This window comes from Rhinatrema bivittatum, chromosome 8 (genome assembly GCF_901001135.1).
Source record: "Rhinatrema bivittatum chromosome 8, aRhiBiv1.1, whole genome shotgun sequence".
Classification (NCBI taxonomy): domain Eukaryota; kingdom Metazoa; phylum Chordata; class Amphibia; order Gymnophiona; family Rhinatrematidae; genus Rhinatrema; species Rhinatrema bivittatum.
The window spans coordinates 269,248,344-269,275,300 of NC_042622.1; the positions used below are offsets into that span (position 1 = coordinate 269,248,344).

Sequence of the window (26,957 nt, forward strand, 5' to 3'; positions counted from 1 at the left end):
CTTCAAGATCACATGCTTTGATAGCCCTCACTTACCCTACTTCAAATGCATTCATGGTGCATATGCCGATGTCACCACAGTTGCATGCAAATGGGATACAGGTACTACTTGTTGACGTGCCATGCAATGAAGAGCCAAGTGTCATCAGCACTGAAGTAACATGCATCATCAGTACAGATGTTCCATGCGCCAGTGGTACCGATGTCAGTGGTACCCATATAGTGTGTGGACAGTGCTGATGCACCATGGTTGGAAGGCCTATGCAGAGTTGAAGACTACGAAGGCCAATGCTTTTTCAAACACTAGCTGCTCTGAGGGTGCTATGGAGTTAAGCTGCTTCTTTTTCGATGCAGGATGGTCAGCAATACTCAACCTGAGACTTTGACTGTCATACCAAAGGGGGAGTTTCTGGAGTGTTTCTGCTCAACTATTTTCCCGGCAAGGCAGATGCTGTATTGCAGGATAAAGACAAGCAGTGATCTTTAAGAGACTTTCACTTTAAAAGTGATCTTTAAGAGACTTTCTTCAATTTTATATGTCATGTTGCGATGAATGCATGGGAACATCTGTCCACAATTATAGCAGTTTGACTGGTCATGGCCTGAGCCCATGTAACTGTACCTTAGGACATGCCCATCTGTAATGGATGTTACCTTGCCGCAATGAAGTTCTTAAAACCACTCACTGTTATGAATGAATTGTTTGCTTCTATGTTGACTAATGAGGATGTATGGGAGATAATGGTTCTGGAGATAGTTTTCAAGGGTGATGAGTCAGATGAACTGAACTACATCATGGAAAACCTGGAAGATATAGTAGGCCAGATTGACAAACTAGAGTAGCAAATCACCTAAAGATCAAAATCACAGAACAAACAGAAAGACATAGTTTAATGGAACACAGCCAGCATGGATTTATCCAAGGGAAGTCTTGCCTCATAAATCTGCTTCATTTTATTTGAAGGGGTTAAGAAACATGTAAATAAAGGTGAACCGGTAGAGGTAGTGTATTTGGATTTTCAGAAGACATTTGACAAAGCCCCTCATGAAAAGCTTGTAAGAAAACTAAAAAGTAATGGGATAGGAAGCGATGTCCTTTTGTTGATTATAAAATGGATAAAAGACAGGAAACGGGACTTCTGGTTATGCTATCTGAGCGGTCGCAGTTGAGAGGAGCTCCGTGAGAATCCACATCTTTTTTTGTCTCAAATTAGTCAATTTTCTCAGTGGAAAAGGGTAAACAGTGGAGTGCCTCAGGGATCTGTATTTGGACCAGTGCTTTTCAATATATTTATAAATGATCTGGAAAAGAATACGATGAGTGAGGTGATCAAATTTGCGGATGATACAAAGTAGTTAAATCTCAATCGGATTGTGATGAATTGCAAGAGGACCTTGCGAGACTGGAAGATTGGGTTTCAAATGGCAGATGAAATTTAATGTGGATAAGTGCAAGGTGATGCATATAGGGAAAAATAACCCATGCTATAATTACACAATGTTGGGTTCCATATTAGGTGCTACTACCCAAGAAAGAGATCTAGGCGTCATGGTGAATAATACATTGAAATCATCGGCTCAGTGTGCTGCGGAAGTCAAAAAAACAAACAGAATGTTAGGAATTTTTAGGAAGGGAATGGTTAATAAAACAGAAAATGTCATAATGCCTCTGTATCGCTCCATGGTGAGACCCCACCTTGAGTACTGTGTACAATTCTGGTCGTCGTATCTCAAAAAAAGATATAGTTGCATCGGAGAAGGGCGACTAAAATGATAAAAGGGATGGAATAGCTCCCCTATGTAAAAAGACCAGAGTTTAAGGCTGTTCAGCTTGGAGAAGAGACGGCTGAGGGAGGATACGATAGAGGTCTATAAAATCATGCGAGGTCTACAATGGGTAAATGTGAATCAATTTTTTACTCTTTCGGATAATAGAAGAACTAGTGGGCACTCCATGAAGTTAGAATGCAGCACATTTAAAACAAATCAGAGAAAATTCTCTCTTGCTCAATGTACAATTAAGCTCTGGAACTTGTTGCCAGAGGATATGTATGGTTAAGCTAATTAGTGTAGCTGGGTTTAACAAAAGTTTTGGATAAGTTCCTGAAGGAGAAGGCCATTAACTGCTATTTATCAAGTTGACTTAGTGGTAGGATACTCACGTGACTTGGACGTGCGCAGGCCGTGCAGATTTTAAAAGATCCAAGGCCACATGGTATCTCCCAGGACGCGGATGAAAAATGTTTGCTGATAAAGGGGCGGGACATGGACAGGCTGGGACTGCAGTCAGTTACACACACTAGCACACGCCGGTATTCCAGAACCACATAACTTACTTCTGCAATAGACTGCATAAGTAGGTAAATTTAAAAAAAAAAAAAATTAAAAAAAAAAAGGTTTTAAAGGTGGGGGTTAGAAGGGTAAAAGGAAGGCTAGTTAGATAGGGGGTGAACTGGAAAATAGGCCTAATTCATTGCCACACACATCTCCTAAAATCCCCCCCCTCGAGCTACATGCTCGAGATAGCTTTCACGCACACATGCGTATAGATATAAAATTGTGCACACACGTATGCGCGGGTAGTTGATTTTATAACATGCGTGCATAAATGCACGCATGTTATAAAATCGGTGTGTCCATTCGCGTGCGCCAGCAAATGCGCACAGGCGTGTCACTTTGAAAGTTATCATTTTAGGGAATAACCACTGCTATTACTGGCATTGGTAGCATGGGATCTACTTGATGCCGGGGTACTTGCCAGGGACTTGTAACCAGGATTGGCCACTGTTGGAAACAGGATGCTGGGCTTAATGGACCCTCGGTCTGACCCAGTATGGCAACTTCTTATATTCTTATGTTCTTATCTTCTTTTTGCTAGACATCTTGAAGCGGCAAGGAGATCTTTTTAGAGCATTGAAATTTGTTCTTATCTGATAATGTCCTTTCTTTGAATCCAGTCAGACCAGTCCAGATACATGGATTATGCACAACAACCATTACATGAAGACAGATTTGCTGAAGTTACTCCTTATAGGCACCTGTGCTGACTTCAGCCTGCCAGTATTATCCATAACAAGATAACTGTGGACAAATTAAATTCAAATTAATCAGATATTCCATACATTTTTTAATTTTTTTTTTTAATCCCAGAACAACGAAGCTGAAAGCACAGGGATTACAAACAAAAAATTAAAAACCACATTCATCTGCTTAGAAGCTCTTCACCATCATTTTAAAGTGAAACTTAAATTGCAGAGATGTGCAACTCTGGCAGGACAGAGAGAGTCCTAGATTCAAGGAAAGGAAATTATCAGGTGAGAATATTTCACCTTCCTTTTCATCCACTCAGACCAGTCCAGACAAACGGGATGTACACAAGTAATTCCGTATTTGGGTGGGATGCTGCCAAACCCGCTCTCAACACCAGGTCACCGCATTTCAGCCCAAGAATTAACTTGAGCGCTCATGGAACGAGCCCTCACCTACTTAGGGATGAAAGAACCAGAATCCACATAAGCTGCCATAATACCCTCCTTAATCCAGCGAGATTGTGTAACTTTAGTAGCTGCCTCACTTTTTCGCACTCCAGAACATAAGACAAAAAGATAAAATCACTCTTTTTGAAAGCGTTAGTGACTTTGAGATGTTGCAAAAAAATTCTCCTATCAAAGGCATGAAGCATCTTACACTCTGCTATATTAGCATGATCGCTGAAAGCACCTAAAACTGAATGATTCACATGGAAGACCAAAACCACTTTCAGCAGGAAGGAAGGATGTGTAGCCTGACCATATATTTTGTGATCAACAAAAATGGTTTCTTAAAAGAAAGTGCCTGTAACTCCAAAACTCTTCGAATAGAACAAATAGCCACCAGAAAAACAGCTTTCAAGGTAGTTTTCGTGAAATGTCTTTAAGAGGCTCAAACCGAGCTACCACCATAAAAAAAGGTCAACATCAAATTCAGATCCCAAGAATGAACAGGAAACCTAATGGAAGGCTAATATATTTAACGCCTCTTAGAAAACGCAATACACTGAGATGCGAAGACAAGAGTCTAGCCAATAAAAAAAAAACCCTGTAATACGAAAGAGCTGCTTCCTGCACCTTCAAGGAGTTAAAAGCCAATCTTTTGGAAAACCTGTTCTGCAAGAAATCCAGAATGTACTGAAGCCTTACCAGGAATACACTACTTCCCAGTGCATGAATCTTTAAAAAGCTAAGGAAGTGGAAAATTTTCTGGATCTTAAAAAGGGTAGCCATTACCACACTTCACTAATCTCGTTCTCTCAAGGGCCAAGCCATAAAACAATCAGACCTGGATCCTTGTGAAGAACCAGATCCCGCGCCAGCAACTCTGGATCGGACAAAAACCTCTGCAGCTTTCCGTGGAGTACTCATATGAAATCAATGTACAAGGGCTGCTTTGGTCAATCTGGCACAACCAGAATCACTAGGCCTGGATGCGCCGAGATTCTCTGAAGAATCCTTTCTATCAAGGGCCATGAAGGGGAAACATAAACAAGAAGGTCCATTGGCCAGGCCTGGACCAGAGCTTCAATTCCAGATGAAAAATCATTTGTTCTGGCTGAAAATTTTCTGCATCTTTGTTTGCTGGTCACCACAAGATCCATCAGTGGAAATTTCCATGTTATCACAATATGACTGAAAGCTACTTGAGACAGAGACCACTCTCCCAGATCGACAACACTGCAACTGAGATAATTCGCCCGAGTACTGTCCACACCCACAATGTGAGAACTGACAAAACCTTGAGACTAATTTGCCAGGGAAAGGAGAAAATCTAAGGACTTTTGGTCCATCCTTGATAGTTTACATACACAACTGCCATAGCATTGGACATTATCCCGACAGCCCATCCTTTCAGATGAGGTGTGAATTTCTGAACAGCCAACTGGATTGCTCTGGCTAACTGACCAATGGATCATTGGGTCTCTTCAGGATTCCACTGGCCCTGCACAGTGTGTCCCAGACAATATGCTCCCCAACCTTTGAGACTGGCAACCATTGTCACCCATTCTGGATTTTTCAGATGCATGTCGAGTTCCGAGTTCTCACATTTTAGCCACCATAGTAGATGAATCCCCCCTTCCCACGGGAGAGAGGGGTAAGAGTAGCTTTGCTTACCATAAACGGTGTTTTCCGTAGATAGCAGGATGAATTAGCTATGCTATTTGGGTGACGTCACCGATGGCACTCTCGTGGACATTCTGTTCTCTGAGTCAAAGTTCTGATGTTGCTGTGCTTGCATGGGTCTTCCCACGTGAAGCACGTACCGGTCTCTTCAGTTATTTATAAAGCTAGAAGGCAGCGCTGTAATTAAGTTAAGGAGATATAAGGAAAAATCCACATCCAGGGAGTAGGGAGGGGACGCATGGCTAATTCATCCTGCTATCTACAGAAAACACTGTTTACAGGAAGCTTAATGTGTGCTCTTGCCTATGGCATCAAATCCAAGGCTGCTGCTGTGGAGCCCAGAAGTTGAAGCTATGACCACGCCATCAGGTTCTTGGCGGTCAAAAGCACCCTTCTGTACTCTTTATTTTGTTAATTTAACACGGCCCAACTTTGTATCAAACCATGCTTCCAGGTAATCCAAAGTCGGGGAAGGCTACAGATTGCTCTTGGAGAAATGGACTATCCAGTCCAGCTCCTGTAAAAACTGAATGACTCTCTGTGTGGCCAGGATACTTTGAGAGTGACTTTGTGCTGGCCGACCAATCATCCAGATGAGGATGAACCAAAATTCTTTCCTTGCACAAGGCCGTTTAACGAGTTCTTGGTATAACTGCTAATCCAAAAGATAGGGCCTAGAACTGAAAATACTGACCCAGGACTGCAAACCAAAGAAAGTGCTGATGATCTGACCTTACTGGAATATGTAAGCCTCTGTCAGGTCCAATTCAGTTAAAAATTCCCCCTTTCTTACCTCTAGAATCAAAGATTTCAGTGTTTCTATCCTGAAATGAATTATCGGCAAGAACTTGTTGACCTGCTTCAAATCCAGTATGAGATGGAAGGACCCATCTTTCTTTGGAACTATAGAATAAATGGAGCATCAATCTAGACGTTCCTACCCTTCGGAACTGGAACCACCACCTTCAAGCAGAGAAGTCTTCCCAGAGTCGCTTTTATCACCTCTCAATTTTTTTCTGTCTCTACAAGTAAAAAACATAAAAGCATCTGAAACAGGACAGAATAGTTCCAGGGCATAACTGTCTACTATGTCTAACACTTATTGATCTAAAGTAATTTGGGCCCATCTCCAAAAAAACTGAGATAGATGACTGCCTATCTCCAGAAGCAGAGATAGAGCCCTCAAGGATTCATTGTGATTTTCAAGAGGATCTTGCCCCTTTTGGAACAAAATGATCTGGGAAAGATACTAGACCTCTAATTAAATGTATGTTTTCTCTTGTGCTGCCTCAAGTCTCTAAATCTACTAAGAGGCAGAAAGGATTTAGAAGATGCTTTGGCCCTGTCTTTCACTTTGAAGTCTTCCCTATCCTTTACTATTTTCTCAAGATCCTCCCCAAACAACAAGTCACTCTTTAAAATGGAACTTGGATAAGTTAATCTTCGAAATTGAGTCTGCTACCCAATGCTTCAGCCAGAGCAGTCTACTTGCTGTTACAATAGAAGCAAAGCCCCCTAGCAAAAGAATGCACCAAATCAAAATAAGCGCCTGCCAAATATGCGACACTAGGTTCCAATTGAGAGTCATCTTCTAGAAAACTGTCCTGCGTATGCTGAGGAAGACAACCCAGATCTCACCACAATACAGCTACAAGTTGCAATCTATATGGCCACACAATCAGCCTCAAAGGCCTGCTTAAGGACAGACTATCTTCCTATCCAGATCTACTTTAAGGGCAGCACCACCCTCCACAGGGATGGTAGTCTGCTTGTTCACCAAGCAGACCAATGCATCTACTCTTGGAAAATGAAACTTCTCACCTTGTTCAGAATCTAAGGGATATAATTTGGCTAGTGAGTGAACGCTCTTAAAATTGGCCTCTGGAGATACCTACTCCAGATCAATCTAATCCTGAACCACCTTACGAGGTGGAAAAGATCTAGATGACTTCCTAAATACTGACCATCCTGATCCTCTGTGGTGCTGGAAGCTTCTTCTCCCCCCAACCCCCCCAACATCCAGAATATGCAGAGACTGGAAAATAAGGCACACCAGCTCCTCTTTACGAAAAAGACGCAGCATTGAAGCATCATCTACAGCTTCTGGAGAACATTCCCCCTCCTACAGCTTTTGCTCACTATTTCCATGTTATAGCCTATTAAAGTCCTCAAGGGAATCCTCTGAAGGACAGAAATCCTCCACTGTTCTCCTGATCTTTTCTGCCCTGGGTCTCTTTTTTGCCTAGGCACCTGCAGTAGCCGAAGGTAATAGGAAATCTGAGACAGGACCTTGTCCTGTTCCCTGTCCCAGAGAATAGGTTTGTAAACCCTTAAAATGCTCCTTTGAGATGGTAGCCCAAGGCAAGGAGGAATCCTCAAACATAGGAGAAAGCTATACTGCAGTAGCAGCTGATTTTGAAATCACATTACCCATGGGGCTAAGGGAAGGAAGGCCAAGCTCTCCTTTGCTGCTCATCAGCTTTAAAATTGTCACCGAAGCTCCTAACTCCTGGACCCCAGAGGGAAAAAAATTGTGTGACTACATCTCCAACCATGGATCCCCCTTAGCAGCTGCAAATTCATGCCCCGGACCTCCCCCCTGCCCTATTACCGTTGTAGCAATGTTTTCCGTTACCTCCCGCCACCCCTCGTACCATCCTCAGGTTACAAACCTCATAATGCGGCATGCTTTCTGCACTTCGCCGCTATTATATCCACAGTATGCGACTCACAGCGAGTCAAATAACTAAAAAAATTTGGATTGCCAACTCACCCGTTCTGTCCCCAAACCGAAAGCTGAAGGCCCAAATATCGACCACTGCTGTGGCCCTGCAGCCACTGTAAAGTCCTCTCTGGTTTCTTTGGGGGTTTATTTTGTTAGTTTGTTTTTACTTTATTACTGGCAAACAGCCTGGAATTTAAAGGATAAGAAATAGAAAGGGAAGAGCTAGAGAGAGGAAAACAAACAAAAAAAAGAGGGTAGTCAATCAGCCCCTCTGGTGCTGCTTCACTTAACTGTGGGAAGGAGAGCAAATCATTCATTAATTTTCCTTTTCAGCCTACCAAGCTGCAGTCCACAGCATGGGATGCATGCCTACTGTCTCTGCTAGAGACAGAGCATACTGGCAGGCTGAAGTCAGCATGGGTGCCTAAAGGAGTGACATCAGCAAACATGTTGACCTCAGTCTCCATCTGCTGGTCAGTATGTGTAAACCCATTCCTCTGGACTGGTCTGATGTGATGAAGAGAAGTGCTATTATGGGTCCCACTCAGGCAACAAGGCAAATGAGAAATGAAAGGAAGAACAAGTTTGAAAAAAACACAAAAAGATTGTGAGAGAAAAAGATATGGGGAGACCTAGCACGTGTCTGTGCTGTGCTGGACAAAAAATAACTGAGGCGGTAACACCTGCGAGGGAGTTCCCACACATGCTCGGTAGAGCTAAACATTCTACCAGCTATGAGAGATGAGTCCATTCGATGCTGTCAGATGATGTCACCCACATGTCATGGCTCTTTCAGCCCTGCTTACAAATGGAAAAGTGAAGTTAGGTTGGGGGAGGCAACAATGCACCTAGCTCTTCATTTTCAAACTACGCTTATTTTACAGGGAAAAAATATATATGCAGGAAAAGCAGGTGCGAATGTCTGCAGGCACTTTTCCCCTGAGTTGTGTTTTCAAAGGGAACACGAGCACACACTTTTCCTTTGAAAATTGGTGCAAAGTCAAAAGGGAAAGGACTCTGTGAATTTTGCAGAGCTGTGAAAATTGCCCCCTAAGACGGCCCTTTCCAGCAGGGCGGATAGTTTGAAGATCAGTGGGCACTCTTATACACCAGGAGACCTGCTGCCGAGATGCTGGGCTAGTTGCAAGAGAACTTCCTCATACACTCCCGGAGGATGTGACATTAAGAGCTGGTGCCACAGGAGATCCTGGCTAGGAGACCTAGAAAGGCAGTCCAGAGTTAGAGGAAGTTCTATCCGAGGTGCTTGAAACAGCGTACTGCCAGAGGCTATGTCCCAGTCCCTTCAGTTCAGAGGTGAGGGGAGGGGGGCGTAACAATTATCCTTTGACCAGCAGGAGCCACCATGGTAATGACAGCCGTCCTCCCTCCATCCCAGACTGGAGTATCGCACCCAAGACCCAGCTAGTCCCGACAGGCGGGGATCTAACTCCACACAATCCCCACACACTACAGCACAAAAAAAGCCACAGTCTGAACCGTGAGGCCGATCCATCATCTCCTTTTCATTTAGCATAAAGGACACTGCCACCGTGGTAGCCTGCAACCGTGAAAACTCCTCCCTTCACACACACACGAGGATATCGGATGTTTATTTATATTTGACTCTAAATGATTTCCAGTTTTCGAAAAGAAGGACAATTATAAAACTAGAGCAAAAGGTTTCGACACAAGACCGGTTAAAATAAAAATAATAAAAAATAAAAAAAACTTGTGGATTATTAAAACAGAACAAAATAAAAGAAAGTGATCTAATAACTCACACCACTAATGTAATCTCTCGTTCATCTACATATACTGCCAGGTACTAACATACCACTAGCACCCAGTCACATCCAAATTATAAAAACAGAAAAAAACAGCTGAAGGGAAACCTCAGGAGAGCAGACAACAGCACTCGGGCACCCGAAGTATTAATACAGCATGAACAGCTGACAGGAGGGCTCGGGGAGAATATTTTTCAAAACACAGTCTGGGGGGGGTCAATAAAATATATGCACATCATTTAATTCACAAAGAATTTAAAAATCTGAGGCGGCAGTTGTTTGTGGAGAAAAATAAAAATTGCTGGCCAAAAAAAAGTATAACAGAAAAAACAGAGCTGAGAAATTGAAAAGAACACAGCAAGGACTATTTGTGTTCCGTTACCTGCAGATTTCTGTGCTCCAATGGCCAAAGCGCACCATAGTTTCTGTGATGAACTGACTGACAGACTACTTTGGAAAAAAATTTCAGGATGAGGGAGGAAACGGGACAGAGGGGAGACCACTGCTACAAATGCTGCAGACAACCAGACTCCTTAGATATCAGGATGAATTAACCATTACATGTGGGTGACGTCATCTGACGGCACCAAACGGACTTGGGTTCTACTGAGCATGTGCTGGAGGCTCCTGCGTGGGTGTTGCCTCCTGAGCCTCTTCAGCCATTAACAGAGCTAACTAGCTAGAAAGTCGACTCTCCAGGGAGAAGGGCAGGCATTCAATGGCTAATTCATCCTGCTATCTAGGGAAAGCTCCATTTACAGTAAGCAAACTTGCTTTTTCTGTCTATAAGCAGGCTGAATTAGTCATTCTATGAGGGGAGTCCCAAGCTGAGGGCTGCAAGGGAGCATCTCCTTAAAAAGTAATATGGACTCCACCGTTGAGCGTGGACCACGTCGAGATTACGTTCTGTAATATTGCCTGTCCAAAACCATTGTCAGCCTTTGAAAAATTGTGCAGACAGAATATGAAGTGAACGCGTGTACAGATGACCATGTGGCAGCTCTGCAGATATCTTCCAAAGAAGCATTCTTCAAACGATTAATGGCAGAAGTCATAGCTCACACTTGATGGGCTTTGATTGGATTAATAAGGTCAAGTCTCACTGCTGTGTAACAGTGCTGAATGCAAGACATTATCCAGTTGAATAAGGAGGAGTTGGTCACCAGAATACCTAGTCTATTAGGATCATAGGAGACAAAAAGCTGAGAAGCTAGCGATGGGCAGAGTTCTTCTCTTATATAGGTGAGAGCCTGTTTACAGTCCAAGCTATGAAGGTGCTTCTCCCCATCATGCTTATGCGGTCAGAGAAAGAAAGTAAGCAAGACAATGGACTGACATGGAAGGCCGACATGACGTTCAGCAGCAACTTGGAATGAGCGTGGGATAGCCCACTATTGTGGAATGATTATAAACAAGAAGTTTACCGTATAAGGGTTTGAAACTTACTGATATGTTGTAAAGATGTCACTGCTACAGAAAAACTACCTTCCATGTCAAGTATTTGAGAGAGGTGAATTGCTCAAAGAGTGAATCCATGAGACGCTGAAGGACAATGCTTAAATCCCATGGTACTTTAAGCTTCTGAGTTGGAAGATGCAGGTTCCACAAGCCTTTCATGAATTTGAAGATAAGGGGATGAGCTGAAATTCGCCTGTTGTCAATCAAGATATGGTACACCTCAATGGCATACAAGTGAACTCTCACTGAAGTCGTAGCAAGCCCTGAGATTGAGAGAAGTTGCAAGCAAGATAAACTGCACAGCCTGCAATGAAAAGGATCGAGCCCATTCTGTTAAATGGAACAAATCTCCATTTGATGTTAACAGCATAACTTCACCAGGTAGATGGTTTCCTGGCAGAAAGCAAAACCTCCTTGATTGTTATGGTAAGGTAAGGTGAGGTTGGCCACTATCGCACATTCAACATCCAGGCTGTGAGACTGAGATCCCACACCTTAGGATGGAGCAAATGTCCATTTTCTTGCATTAGCATGGATGGATCTGATCCTAGATGCAATGGAGGACACAGAGAGAGTCGTACAAGATACACATACCATATCTTTCTCGGCCATGTTGGAGCTATGAGCATCATGCAACTGTGGTCCTAAAGAAGTTTCTGAACTATTTTTGGCATCAGGGGCAGCGGTGGAAACGTTACATGAAGTCTCTTCCCCAATCAAGGAGGAGTGCATTCTGAGTGAGTCTGAGGTCGCTAGGAAGAATAGAGCAAAATCAAATACAGTGTCTGATTGTATTCTGTTGTGAAAAGGTCAATTGAGGGGTGACCCCACAACTAGAATGGATCTTCTGCCACAGATCAAGCAAGAGACTACTCGTAAGGAGAAAGACACCCTGCTGAGCCAGTCCAGTTAGGCACAATGATCTTTTTACCAATGCCAAACCTATATCACCTCCAACAGAATTTCCAGAAGCCGATCCTCCCTATTTGCTTATGTAAAGTTTGGTGACCTGGTTACCCCTTTGAATTAAGATACTCTATCCTTGGAGAAGATGAGTAAAGACCCACAAGGATATTCTGGATCGCTCACAGCTCAAGGAGACTGAAATGTAAATGACATGTCAAGATGGACCAGACACTCTGCATCTGGCAGGACCAGGTGTGCACACTCCCCACACTACAGCAAGACTCAGAACTTTACTTAGAGAGCTCCGCCACCTACAGGACCGGAGGACGTCCCAGACAGCATGGCTAATTCATCTTGCTTATCTACGTGAAAACTCAACCATCATGGACTGATGGGACAGCTGCACTACCCACAGCCTGGAGATGTTTGCATCTGGTATTTCAGATCCAGCTTCTAGGCTGCCATCTCCCATTTCTGCATGTGTAGCATGTCTAAAACCTGGTGCATCAGCAACGCCATGGGCTCTGAAGAGATATCAGGATGTGTAGAAGTAACAACACCTCCACTCAAGGAGCGTTTTCTTGTGGACCTTGATACCAAGGGCATTCCCCACCTTCTCAACGAACTTAGGGAAAGGGAGGTCCTCAGGTGGAGAAGAATGGTCTAGCAGTGGGTCAGAGGGGATTCCAGTTGAGTCCCGCTCTGAGCCATGCTGCTATCCCCCATTTGGCCAAGAATGCTCTGAGGAGCTTGAAGATTATGGTGGCTCCTCCAGGACTGGGGGACAGAAGGGGTGAGATGACTCCACTACAGTTAATGGCAATGAGAACGAAAACAAGAAATGAAAGGCTCCGCACGTTAGCTCCTAAGAAAAATTAATAGGATCATGACTTGTATTAGTATTTTGTTTATTATCTTTTATAATTTTGATATTTTAGATTTTTATGGAAGACTCTAGGAATATAATATAGTATTTGAAGTTAGTTATTTTAAATGAAGCTTTGTAATTGATTTTTAGATTTTGGCACTTTAAATGTTTTTAGTATTTTTTGGTAATGACCTAATAATATTTTAGGTGCCCTCTTGTAAACCGTTATGATGGTAACTTACTTAATGGCGGTATATAAAAGTTATTAAATAAAAATAAAATAATAAAATAATGAAAACAACTCTTGTGGGGCAGGGGCCGAAGCACCCATCAGTTTTAAGGGAGAAGTTGATGCTGCTGCTGCTACTTTAGCAAAAGTGGAGAAGGTAGAAAGGACCAGCTGAACGGAGCTGTTAGGCTCCCTGGCAAGGGAAGTGAAGAAATACCTGACAAGGTCTACCACCTGGTTTACTGACTTTTGGGTCCTCTGTGCCGGTGTGAGGTGGGGGCGCATCCTCCCCTGAAACCAAGACAGTTTCCTGGTCCTGACTTTGTGGCCAGATAGAGGAAATCGGCAGCAAAGAACAGACTGGATCCAGAACGTACAAATGGAGGCCCTGAGAGAGCAGCTCCTCAACAGGGAGTGCCCTGGTAATTGGGGGTAATAGATGAAGGACATCTCCAGCTGGACCCAAGATAGGACGGATCACATCTCTGTGTGGGGAAAGTTGCTTGCATAATGGAGTGCGAAGGAGCGGGTGGAAGTGAAGGAGCATGAGCACATGAGCGATGAGACAAAGCTCCCAAGGTAGAAGAACAACTCTTGTCCTTCGAATATTCCAAACTATAATGAGAAAAGGATTTGAAATGTTACTAGAAGCTCTGAGGCCTGTGAGCAGAGAAAAGGGTTGTTTGCATTGGGTGCGCTGATGACTTATGCTCCGGGAACAGCGATTCTTTGCACATTGGACCCTCCGAAGCAGATGGCTTCAGATGCCTTGATGCACCATGCACTGAGGTTTCCTGTGTCAGATGCACCAATGCATCAAGCTTTGGATGCTTTGACACAGACTGCATTGAGGAGGCATGCTTTGGTACTTCAATGAAGTCTGCACCAATGCATTGGCCTCCGATGCTCCCTGTGCTGGACACGTGTGTTTTTGGTCCACACTGTGATGCTTGGGCATCAACACATGTGGAGTTCCATTATTCAACCCCAGGTTGTGAAGAAGTGCTATGAGGGGAGGGGGATAACAATGACAGTATGTAACACACTCCGTTGATCTAAGAAGCAGTTCTGGGAAGATGATCGGCTGCAGCTGCAAGCCCGACTTAGGCCTTAGATTTTAGCTACCCTGAAATGCTGGGCCCATGAAGACGTGACCACAGTGTGGGCAGTTTGGCTGGTCACGGTCTGCTCCCAGGCAACAATAAGAAAGCTGGTGGCCATCGATAAGAGACTTGATTTGACCACAAAAACACATTTTAAAGCCAGAGGAAGTTCCAGACTTTTTGCTGTACATGCTTCTCGAATCCTCCCCTACCTGGGGTTCTACGCACAACCAAACTTTCTTTCTTTGGTTTTTTTGGTTTTCTTTTTATCAAGTACCACTGAAAAGTGCTGTCGAGGAGCTGTTGACACAATGACAAAAAGGGGCAATAGCCACAAATAAAGAAAGAAAAAAGAGGAAGGCACAAGATCACGTCTGCTACAGCTCGGACAAAAAAATGACTGAAGAGGCTCACAAGGTAATGCCTGCACAGGAACTCCTGCACATGCTCAATAGAGCATAAAGCTCTACAAAGCTTGACGAGACAAGTACATTCAGTGCAGCTGGATGACACCACCCACATGTAATGGCTAATTCAGCCTGCTTACCAATGGCACAAATATTTCCTCAAGAAAGTTCTGCACAGTTTTCTTAGACAAAAAGAGCTATAAAATCAGTTATCAGTCAGGTGTCAGGATAGCCTGTATTCATTCACTAAATCAATGGAATAACCACCAGCCTGTGACTGGGAGTGTCATATGATGTAAGATTGTTGTAGGAACCCATTTTTATGGCTTATGCTCCAAATACTGGACAATCTCCCCAACACACACAAACACATAGCAGCCTACAAAGATTAACTCGCCTGAGATGTGATCAGGCTTGGAGAAAGCTCCTTCAAAAATCTATAAACCTTGGACTCCATTTTAATGGCTAGCAGAGAACAAGGCAGCAGGTATAATGCCCAAGACTGGTGGGCAGACTGGGGTAGGGAGAGGAGGGGATGCGATAAAGACATTTAGGTATTGCAAAAAGGCAAAACGCTTTCTGGTGAAAATGAAATTCTATAAGCCGCCGCCATGATGTTAGACCAGAGTAGATTAGACTTAGGAGTAACTTAAGGATATCTTTCTTCACAAAAGTGGTGCTGGATGCATGGAACAGCCTCCTGGTGGAGCTGGGGGAGGCATAAAACAATATCGGGATTCAAGGCATGAGACGAGCAGAGGACAGCCTCAGCAGTAGATAAAAATGAAGGCAAAAATCTCGGGGCAGACTCTGTGGTATTGCAACAGGAAGAGAAAATGTGCAGACTAGATGGGGCCGTGTGGCCTGTGTGTTGTCACACTATCTGCTTCAAGAAAATCCTGAGCCTGCAAAGGGAACAAAATCAATTTAAAGGTAAGAGGGGAAAAAAAAAAAAAAAAACTGTAGGCCTCCAGCAACATTCCCTTCCAATGTAGCCGATATGCTATCAATATACCTCTGTGTCTCCAGCGCTTTGATTACTGTGGACAGAAGCCGGCCGTCTTTTGCAGTGACCTGCGTGACATACTGTGGTCGCCCGATATCCGACTCTTCCACGGACTTAAAGAGAGCAGCACTCCCGGTACAGTCGCACAGCGAGCCGGGAAGGTGGCAACAGTCACCTGTCGTCATAGCGACCAGGAGCACCTTCCTCCTTCACACGCCAGCTCCAGCCGCCATGACGGGCCTGCAATTCAAAGAGAAAGGAGACGACAGTCTGAGGAAGCACCACTGCAAAAATATCTCTTACCAACAGCAATGACCCACAGCTGATTCCCTATCTAATACTTCCCAGTTATAGAGTGCACTGCTTTTATAAAGGACAGGATTATATGTTATAATCGGGGGCAAAACACTGATCCGGCACTTCCTTTCAGGCCCGACAGGCAGAAGGCCCTGCCCTTCCCGGCAGCCTGCATGGAAGAGAGGGAGGACTGAACCTGGAGCTCACCAAGAAGAGAGCGGCCGCTCTGCTTTCTACTCCAGCCTCTCCTCGCTCGTTCCTCTGCCTCCCTGTGCTGCAGGGGAAGGGGCTGATAATGAAGCAGACGCTGCAGAGCAAGGAACAGACATCAAAGGTTTGAATGAGCACAAGTTTGAAAGGTCTCAGCAGTAAGGCCATTTGTTAAGGCTTCAGCCCTGGTCTAGATGCATGGCACTACTGCTCACACCTTTCAGCCTCTTTTTCTGTCCATTAGAGAGCTTACCCATATTTTTCGCTCCATAAGATGCACTTTTGTCTGTGCGTCTTACGGAGCAAATATAAAAAAAAATAATAATTAACTACAACCCCCCACCCTCCTGACCCCCCCCCCCCCCCCCCCAAGACTTGCCAAACATCCCTGGTGGTCCAGCAGGGGTCCCAGGAGCGATCTCCCCCTCTCGGGCTGTCGGCTGCCAGTAAACAAAATGGTGCAGGTGGCCCTTTGCCCGTACCATGTGACAGGGGCTATAGGTGGCATTGGCCAGCCTCTGTCACATGGTAGGAGCAATGGTCGGCCAGCGCCATCTTAAAAAAATGGCGCGGGCCATCCATTGCCTTGGAGGGAACTTTCTTTCCACCCCCCCCCCCCCCCCCGGCACCTTCCCCTCCCTAACCCACCCCCCCGGCCCTATCTAAACCCCCCCCTACCTTTTGTTGGCAGATTTACGCCTGCTAAAAGCAGACATAAATCTGCGCGCGCCAGCGGGCTGCTGGCGTGCCATCACCCAACCCGGGGGCTGGTCCGGAGGCCTCGACCACGCCCCCGGGCCGGCACCACGCCCCCGGTCCCGCCCCCTGACCCAACACGCCCCCTCCCCGCCCCTTTTATGAAGCCCCGGCGGCCTATGCAAAATAGGTGCGCCGGCTGGCAAGGGCCCTGCGCACTAAATCCGGCCCTTAGAGTTTTCGTTTCAGCATCATGCTTCTCAAACTTTTTTTGTTTTTTTTTCGATATGGTATTACAGAAAGTTGGTCAACCAGTTAGTACATCTATCCATAGGAAACCTACAGACAGAAATACTCTATTACACTTTCAGAGCTTTCACCCCCAGAGAATTAAAGAAAATATACTGTTTGGTCAATTCTTGAAGTACAGGCGGTTATGTTCGTCTTCTGCAATGTACAGACATTGTACTCAGGAGTTAACACAGAGATTTATTGCCTGGGGATACCCGCATGGTAACATAAGAAGGGCTTTTAAACGTGGGCTGTATGCTAATTATTATTACAAGAGTGGATCCTTGGACCGGCGGAAGTGGGAGACAATGGGGAGGAGCCCCAGAGGACCCTTCCGACGGCAGGCGAGCCTATAGGAGACCTGAGACCCCGCAGGACCTTCAACACTACCAGCCCTCGTTCCCCATGGGTTGAGCCCTTGGGTACTGGGGCCGGGCTGGACTTACATGGGGTCTCAGGCAGGTGATGAAATTCGTGGTCAGGCAGGCAAGGGTCTTGGCAGGCGAAACAGACGAAAGACAGGAACTAGGAACAAGGCAACAGGAGTACTTCACAGGAACTGGAGCCAGGAGCAGGCCTTGCCTTAAATAGTTGCAGGGCTGGAAGCAGGAGTCCTGACCCCTCCCCATGCTGCTTCCTGAAAAGGGGTCAGGTAGCGTGCGTGCGCGCCTGGGAAGCAGAGGGTCAGGGAGCAGGCCTGAGCAGGCGCTGCCGGCGTGCCATCCCGCGCAGCGCGTCGGGAGGAGTGCAGAAGAGCAAGGCCGCGGCGAAGCTCACCGGCCACGGCCGTCGACTGAAGCAAGGTTCCCGGGCCTGAGGAGGCAGAGTCGGCTGTGCCGGTAGGTGGGGGAAGTCTGGCCGAGGTTCTCCGTGGCCGACTCTTGCAACAATCGTGACAATCTTTTAATTAAAAATGTCAAAGATCCCATTTCAAGGATTGTCTGTTCCCTGCCTTTTTAAGTCTAGAATGACGCAGGTTAAATACATTATACAAAAACACTGGCCTATATTAAAATCATTGCCAGGCTTTCATGATTATCCAATTTTTGCAGTTAAAAGGGGCAAAAATTAAAAAAAATTGGTGCAGAACTGCATGGGTCACACTGACATTTGTTCACAAGCTGGCCAGTTTTGTTGTGGAACTTGTTCTGTCTGTCGTAATGTTCTTTCTATACATCAGTTCTCTCATGAAAGATTGGCACATCCATACATTTTACCTGGATATTTTTCTTACACATCCCAGTGTGTGATTTATGCAACTGTGTGCCCGTGTTCTTTGATATATATATATAGGTTAAACTAAAAGAACAATTAGACAATGCAGCATGGAGCACAAAAGTAGTGTTCCCACAGTTAGGGAGAGTGCTCCGTGGGTCTCCCATCGGCTAATGAAAACGTACACTATAGAAGACATTAGGTTTTTTTGTTATCAAACAGCTTTACAATAATCAAGGGGCTGATATCTCGCGATTACTTCAACAATGGGAACAACGATATATTTCTGAGTGGCACACGTTGGCTCCTCTAGGATTAAATAATGAGGTAGAGTGGTCAGCATTCATGTAGAACTGACATTGTGTATGAGTTTTCGGTGTAAGGATAGAGATTGTATTTGATCTGTCTGTTCATTATGCCCAGTGATATTAAGATCAGGGTGTTCTGCTAAGTGGGGATAATGTTGATACGTGGGGAAGAGAAATAAAGTGTGAAAGTGTGAGTTGAGTAACATTGGGTTACTTGACATTTAAATGTGTGATCATGGGGTGTATTATTTTGTGTTTTGGTTGTGTGGAGAGAAGTGGAGAGGGAAGGTTTGAGCATAAAGGTTTGGGTAATTGGAAGAGGGATGGTTTGAATGCGAAAGTTTTGAGTCAATTGAAATTTGGGATCTAAGTTTTGTAAGTGTGTTATACGGTTACATTATGATCAAAAGGTATACAATGCCACATTAGGCGTCTTACATCATGTGCTGGATCATGTGTTATTTCGTCCTTTCCATGATTGGACTGGTTGGAATATAAGTATAAGTCGCCTGGGTACGGCATATCTGGTATCGACGGCACGCTGTGAGTAAATGTTGGATATTGTTATACAGTCATCAAAACGAGATTGTGATTCTTGGTGATATTCTTCAACTTGTGGGTGAGTTTGTTAAATATTTAGGAGATACCAAGTCTTCTGGTGAACATATTAAACTGCTTAATTTTTATTAAGTATATTTGTCTTTACAGCTTATGTTCAATTTGAACAGCAAGTAACTTGTGGGTTACCTTTGATGAAATCCATGTGTTTTAAGATTTGAAGAAGTCAAAGTGTGGTCATGAGAAAAGTTAGTCTAGTTGGCAGTCTGATGATTTACAATTTTAGTTAGAGGTATTTGAGTTTCGCTTCTTTTGTTTTTTAGACTTGGCTTTTCCCCTGATGAAGTCATTGAGGCGAAACGAGGGCCCCTTGTAGGGAGCGTGACACGGAGTTTTCTATGAACACGGAAGGCGCACGCTGCAGAGAAAGATATATATGAGATTATTAACAAGACTTTGATACATAAAAGCACACACGGAGACATGAAAAGAGGCACAAGACATTTGGCATACGTGACAGAAGATATATAAGAATGACAAGAACCAGAAAGGAATTAATGAATGAAGAGGGATATGAATCAGATAAGAATAAATGAATAGTTATGTTATTTGAATAAATAGGGATATAAATGTTCATTGGGGACAATTATGTATTTTGTTTTGTGATATGCTTACATAGGGATAGATGTAGGAAGGGTGTATTTAAATACAAGCATATATATGTCATCATTTAGGATAGCAAACTTCAAGCATTGAATCACCTTTTATGGTGTGTATAAACATCCACATATGTAACTGTCATCATTGCCTGTATATGTTTAGTCTCTAATCATATTTCGAAACAGGTATATAGAAGGATTGGATTTAGGCCGGTTTTTATGGACTACGTTATTTGTGAGAATGTGGTGTGAATGTGATTGGTTTTATGTAGAACATTGTTAAGTTTACCAATAAATATCTTTTGAATACAGTGGGAGAAGTGAAATTTGAACTCCGTTTTCCCTGGTTCTCAGCCCATTGTTTTAACCATTAGGTCACCACCTTTTCTCTATTACGTAGTATTTACATAAAACAAGCAGGAATAATCCTGTATCATTTACAAATTTCACTAGTAGGTTAGTATTTTTTTATTGTTTTAAGGTGCATCCCTACAATTCCCTTGAAATGAAAGCAAAACCATGTCACCAGCAGAGTGACAAGTTACCTTCACTCACTGAATCCAATAGATCCATGGTAATTATTACGTGAAAAATGACATCATAAACATTACAAGAAGCTAAAATCTGACCCCACTCCTGCATGAGTCAATTTGCTGAAACTATTCTAAGTATGACTGTGCCCAGGAGGCAGCAAGAAGTGGCATTTGGAGGTAAGTAGCAAACAGAGCTGTTGACGGGCAAAAAAAAGACGTGACCACATTACAGGAACACTTGCCGAACTACACTGGCTTCCAATTGAACAAAGAATTCAATAAAGGCATTATGCATAATACATAAACTAATCCATGATGAGAAAGCCAACTGGCTTAACACTGCACTGCGTGTACATTTATTTAGAATTTTTATATACCGACATTCAAATGGATATCACATCGGTTTACATAATAACAGGGGTAACAATTTTACAGCTGGAAAGGAAAATAATAGTTACATCTAACAGGGGATTCAAAAGGAACGGGATAGAGAGCAGAAAGGTCAGAGGGACCTAGAGAGAGGAAGATAGTTACAGAATTTAGGAAAAATTAAAAATTAAAGAAAAAGAAAAACCGAAACTATATTACTATATATTAAGCTATATTACATTACAGCAACATTATAATGCGGTACAATAGCAGTGTATTGTTTTACAGTATCCGAAGGTATATTACACATACAATACCATCTTTATTACATGGCTAAGTGGTCCAGGGTATGCTAAGATTGTGTAAATGCCTGTTTGAACAGCCAGGTTTTCAACTTTTTTGAAGGTTGTTGTGCAATGCTCTAGGCGTAGGTCGGATGGCATCGATTCCATAGAGATGGTCCTGCTATGGAAAAGGCTCTTTCTCGAGTGGAGGCGAGCTGTGAGAGTTTGAGAGAAGGGGTTGACAAAGTTCCTAAATAGGCGGATCATGACCCACACAGAAACCCACATGACCCACACAGAAACCTGCGATCTGCTAATAAGGCTCTACTAACTGTCCCCTCTGTTAAATCAGCACATCTCACGCAAGTAAGGGAAAGAGCACTGTTATTTGCTGCTCCTGTGCTATGGAATACCATGCCCCTCGAAATAAGACTACAGACAAATCTGGAACTATTCAAAACTAATCTGAAAACCTGGCTCTTTAAACAAGCTTTTTGTAATGAAAAAGAGGAGAAATACAGTTGATTGAAAAGGTCGCACCAAGCAAGCAGTTGTTGTTTTTAAACTATAAATGCATCTTAATGTTAAACTCGAACCGCCTAATATTTCCTAACAAACAGATAGGCTTAACTTATACACATAGTTTATTATACTAAAATGTTACCGTACTATGATGGCACATGTTTAATTTGTAATCTATACCACTCACATTTTACTTTATCGTGCCTTTCTGTAAACCGTTGTGAGGGTTACCTAACTTAACGACGGTATAGAAGAGTTTTGAAATAAATAAATCCTGCTAACATGAGCCGGACACATGCAGCTATTTAGAATGAATGAGAGCAAAAGTTTTTTTTATAACAATATTAGAGAAAACACTAAAAAACAAAATCACTTTTTAGGAAAATCCACATAAGTTTCAAAGGACAAAAAAAAACCCTTGCTGCTTCCTCCGAGCAAAAAGAATACATTTTCTAAAATATTTAAAATTTCCTCTCTTCTATTATACTTGAAATCTAATTACAAATGTATTAAAATTAGTCCAATAAAAAGTAGGACATTGTTAACATTTTAATTTTACATCTATCATAACTGAGGTTTTCACAGATAATGTACTAATGTCAGTCTACAAGCAACTTTTGGGGTTTTTATTTTTGAAATTTACATAAGAACATAAGAAATTACCATGTTGGGTCAGACCAAGGGTCCATCAAGCCCAGCATCCTGTTTCCAACAGAGGCCAAACCAGGCCACAAGAACCTGGCAATTATCCAAACACTAAGAAGATCCCATGCTACTGATGCAATTAATAGCAGTGGCTATTCCCTAAGTAAACTTGATTAATAGCAGTTAATGGACTTCTCCTCCAAGAACTTATCCAATCCTTTTTTGAACCCAGCTACACTAACTGCACTAACCATATCCTCTGGCAACAAATTCCAGAGCTTTATTGTGCGTTGAGTAAAAAAGAACTTTCTCTGATTAGTTTTAAATGTGCCCCATGCTAACTTCATGGAAGCCCCCTAGTCCTTCTATTATTCGAAAGTGAAAATAACCGAGTCACATCTACCTGTTCTAGACCTCTCATGATTTTAAACACCTCTATCATATCCCCCCTCAGCCGTCTCTTCTCCAAGCTGAACAGCCCTAACCTCTTCAGCCTTTCCTCATAGGGAAGCTGTTCCATCCCCTTTATCATTTTGGTTGCCCTTCTCTGTACCTTCTCCATCTTTTTTGAGATTCGGCGATCAGAATTGTACACAGTATTCAAGGTGCGGTCTCACCATGGAGCGATATAGAGGCATTATGACATTTTCCGTTCTATTAACCATTCCCTTCCTAATAATTCCCAACATTCTGTTTGCTTTTTTGACTGCTGCAGCACACTGAGCCGACGATTTCAATGTGTTATCCACTATGATGCCCAGATCTTTTTCCTGGGTGGTAGCTCCTAATGTGGAACCTAACATCGTGTAACTACAGCAAGTAGTTACACGATGTTAGGTGACCTGTTGAGTATTGCAGTAGGAGACTGCAATACTCAACAGGTCACAATGGGCAAGCTAGCATATGACAGCAGAAAAAAAAAAGTTCCTTGTTCAAATATAATGGATGGAGATACCTAATCCAAGAGGAAGGCATTTCTGTTCCGAGAGACTCCAAGGATTTTAAAAAAAAAAAAACCCAGCTACGCAATTTCTGTCCATCTTATTTACCCTCCACTTCAAATGAAGATGGTAGAAAGGAGTTTAACTTCTCTTCTGCTCTAATGTTGGCATTGTCAAAGAACAACAATAAGACCTGGACTGAGCAGATGACTCAGGGTAAGTAGAAAATTTGGAAACTCCCAGCAGAAGATCTATATATAATCGCTATTCGCTACAGATTCTCGCAGAACTTTTGGCAAGAAGTTTGTAAAGAACAAACACGTCATCCACATGCCTTGTGCAACGCAGTGGGAAGTGTTCCCTCAACTTTGCTCTTGCTTTTGTTTGTGCTGTCAGCGCCTAGCTCCAGGCGCAGTTTAGAGCAGTCCTCTGATCTTTATCCCTCGGTGGGGCCACTTCAGCTGACAGCTATGCTTTAAAGAGCTCTCTTCTGGTATCTTGGCCATTTTAACCTCCAATGACTGTTGGATCAGCAGAATATTGTTTACATATTTTAAGTGTAACCCTGACTAGGGTGACTACAAAGTGTGCTCTATATTTCGGGAGGGCTCCAGCTTCATTAAGGAGTATGCTCAGAGGGTTCCTGAGCTCTACAAGGTTATCCAGAGGCCAGAGTTCCTAGTATTGCAGAGCTCATGCAGTTTACAGGGTTGTGCACGTTGTAATTGCCCTTCCTGTTAAGAAGGGGGAAAGGGGGGATTAAGAAGTGATGTTTGCAGGGGACGAGGTAATGGCTGTGAGATAAGGTAGAAGCAATAGCAGGAACATGCTCTCTAAGAGGGAATGGGTATTTGATGGAAGGTTAAGATGCTGTTCCAGGCATCTTGGAGAGAGAGTTGGAGTCTGACTTGAGAGTGTAAGGGCTCCTGTTAGTGTTTGAAGAAACAAAGATTCCTAAGCCATCCAGGAGGACCACCCTGAAGTCCAAGGGGGTACTTTCCTTGCTGCGGAAGCTCCAGGAAAGATGCTGACCCATGTTGGCCAGGAGACCTTGGGGCTAAGTGGGATTTTGTGTGTGATTTCTTCTTCAAAGAAAGATACTTGAAGAAGGGTTATGCTGATCTTGGGGTTTTTTGGACTGTATTCTGTGTTTCATCTGGGAAGAATTCTTTACCTTGAATTTTTAATAAAATTGTCTTTATTTGGGACCAACCATTGTTGTGGACATTGGACTTCTGTTATAACTTGGTAAGTCTTCCCGTGGGTCTCCTAGAAACTGATCTGGTCCCTGCTGGCAATCCCTGGAGGCCAGAGACTGATCCTGGATCTGCAGTAGCATCACTCACCACCTTTGCAGGCTCCAAAGGTGACCCCGAGGAAAAGGGGTTACGTAAGTATTAAAATTGTGATACTTCCAAAGTTTTGGGGATATACAGTGCATTCAGAAAGTTTTCAGACCCCTTCACTTTTCCCACATTCTGTTACTTTACAGCCTTATTCTAAAATTAATATGCATTTTTCCCTCCTCAATCCTCACACAATATCCCATAATGACAAAGCAAAATCGGGTTTTTAGAAATTTGTGCAAATAAAAAAAATATGTAAATATCACATTTCCATAAGTACACAGATCCCCTGCTATGACACTCAAACAGGTGCATCCTGTTTCCATTGAGCATCCTTGAGATGTTTCTCCAACTTGGAGTCCTCCTGTGGTAAATTCAACTGATTGGACAGGATTTGGAAAGGCACTCACCTGTCTATATACAGTAAGGTCCCACAACTGACAGTGCCCATCAGAGCAAAATCAAAGCCATGAACGTGAAGAAATTATCTGTAGACCTCTGGGACAGGTTTATGTCGAGGCACAGATCTGGAGAAGGTACAAAAAACAAATTGCTGCAGGTCCCGAAGAACACAGAGGCCTCCATGATTCTTAAATGAAAGAAGTTCAGAACCACCAGGACCTTTCCGAGAGCTGGCCACCTGCCCAAACTGAGCAATCTGTGGAGGAGAACGGCCTTGCTCAGGGAGGTGACCGAGAACTCGATGGTCACTCTGACAAAGCCCCAGAGTTCCGTTGTGGCAACAGGAGAACCTTCATGAAGGACAAGCATCTCTGCAGCGTACCTTTATGGTAGAGCGGCCAGACAGAAGCCTCTCCTCAGTGAAAGGCAAAAGGTGGTTCTTCCAAGTCCTAGTCTGAAGGAGGTTGAATACTTATGCAAGCAGCATTTTTCAGTTTGAATTTTATTTTATAAAAAATGCAGAGAAATAATGAATTGTGACTTTTGAAAATTTACTTTAAGAGCACACTGGTAGCAATAAACATACTGTCTGGAACAATCATGCAGGCCAATACAGTACAGTGCGCTCCAATGGAGGGCACTAAGCTGCCATTGGATGCACGTTTTTCTTTACCCCTTATTCAGTAAGGGGAGGAAAACGCGCGTCCAACCCGTGGCACCTAATAGGGCCATCAACATGCAAATGCATGTTGATGGCCCTATTAGGTATGCCCGCGGGATACAGAAAGTAAAATGTGCAGCCAAGCCGCACATTTTACTTTCAGAAATTAGCACCTACCCAAAGGTAGGCACTAGTTTCTGCAGCACCAAGAAAGTGCACAGAAAAACAGTAAAAACTGCTTTTCTGTGCACCCTCCGACTTAATATCATGGCGATATTAAGTCGGAGGTCCCGAAGAGTAAAAAAAGTAAAAAAGAAAAAATTTTTTAAATGGGCCGGCTGCTGTCGGGCCGAAAACTGGACGCTTAATTTTGCCGGCGTCCGGTTTCCGAGCCCATGGCTGTCAGCAGGCTCGAGAACTGACGCCGGCAAAATTGAGCATCGGCTGTCAAACCCGCTGACAGCCACCGCTCCGGGCTAAAAGGCGCTAGGGACGCGCTAGTGTCCCTAGCGCCTCCTTTTGCCCGTTTCTACTGCACCACCTAATTTAAATACTGCATCGCGCGCACAGGACAGTGGCCGGTGCGCGCGCTGGGAGAGAGGGCGTTCATCCGCTCTCCCGCGGACTTTACTGAATCGGCCCGTGTATGTGCCATTTGCAAGCCACACAAATCTGCTGACTTTTTAGGGGGGGGGGGGGGGGTTGAATACTTTTGCAAGCCACTGTTATGTAAATGTGATATTTCAGTGTTTTATTTGTAATTAATTTGCACAAATTTCTACAAACCTGATTTCACTTTGTCATTATGGGGTACTGTGTGAGGACTGGGGGGGGGGGGGGGGGAATGCATATTATCCATTTTAGAATAAGGCTGTAAAGTAGCAATGTGGAAGAAACAAAGGGGTCTGAATACTTTCTGAACGCACTGTACAAGAGCCACGCTGAGGACCCTCAAAAACCGCAAGGCTTCTGAGCCTCAGGTTGCGTTTCTAAAAATGAACGGCTGTTCTAATTGGGTCATTTTATATCAGTCCACATTAGACTAAAGTCTGCATTTCAAGACGAAGTTATGCGTATGTCCGCTTTGAAAATTCACAGGTTGTCCCGGTAACATGACCACTCAAGCTATACCTCTTCCAGAGCAGATGTAATTTTCTGCACGTACATTTACCCACTTTCTTTTAAAACAAAGTATGTGTATAACTATACCAGCCGCGACCATAGTGTCATCCCATCTACGTCCCTCCCACTCCCCATACTCTTACCGCCCCCATCACCTCTGATTAACTCACAGCTATACATGCATACACTGTTTAATACAATGGAATAATAACAAAACTCTGATATTGGATATTATGTTTATTTATGTTTTCTCAAAT

General features: G+C 43.6%; 1 protein-coding gene across 1 annotated transcript in view; it reads right to left on the reverse strand.

Annotated features, from left to right (window-relative positions):
* Window positions 1–26,957, reverse strand: part of MARCH2 (membrane associated ring-CH-type finger 2) — a 58,259-nt gene that overhangs the window by 19,459 nt on the left and 11,843 nt on the right. Inside the window, exon 2 of the mRNA XM_029610810.1 lies at window positions 15,651–15,881. Coding sequence (XP_029466670.1) covers window positions 15,651–15,826 — 176 coding nt within the window. The 5' untranslated portion in view covers window positions 15,827–15,881. The remainder of the gene's footprint in view (window positions 1–15,650; window positions 15,882–26,957) is intronic.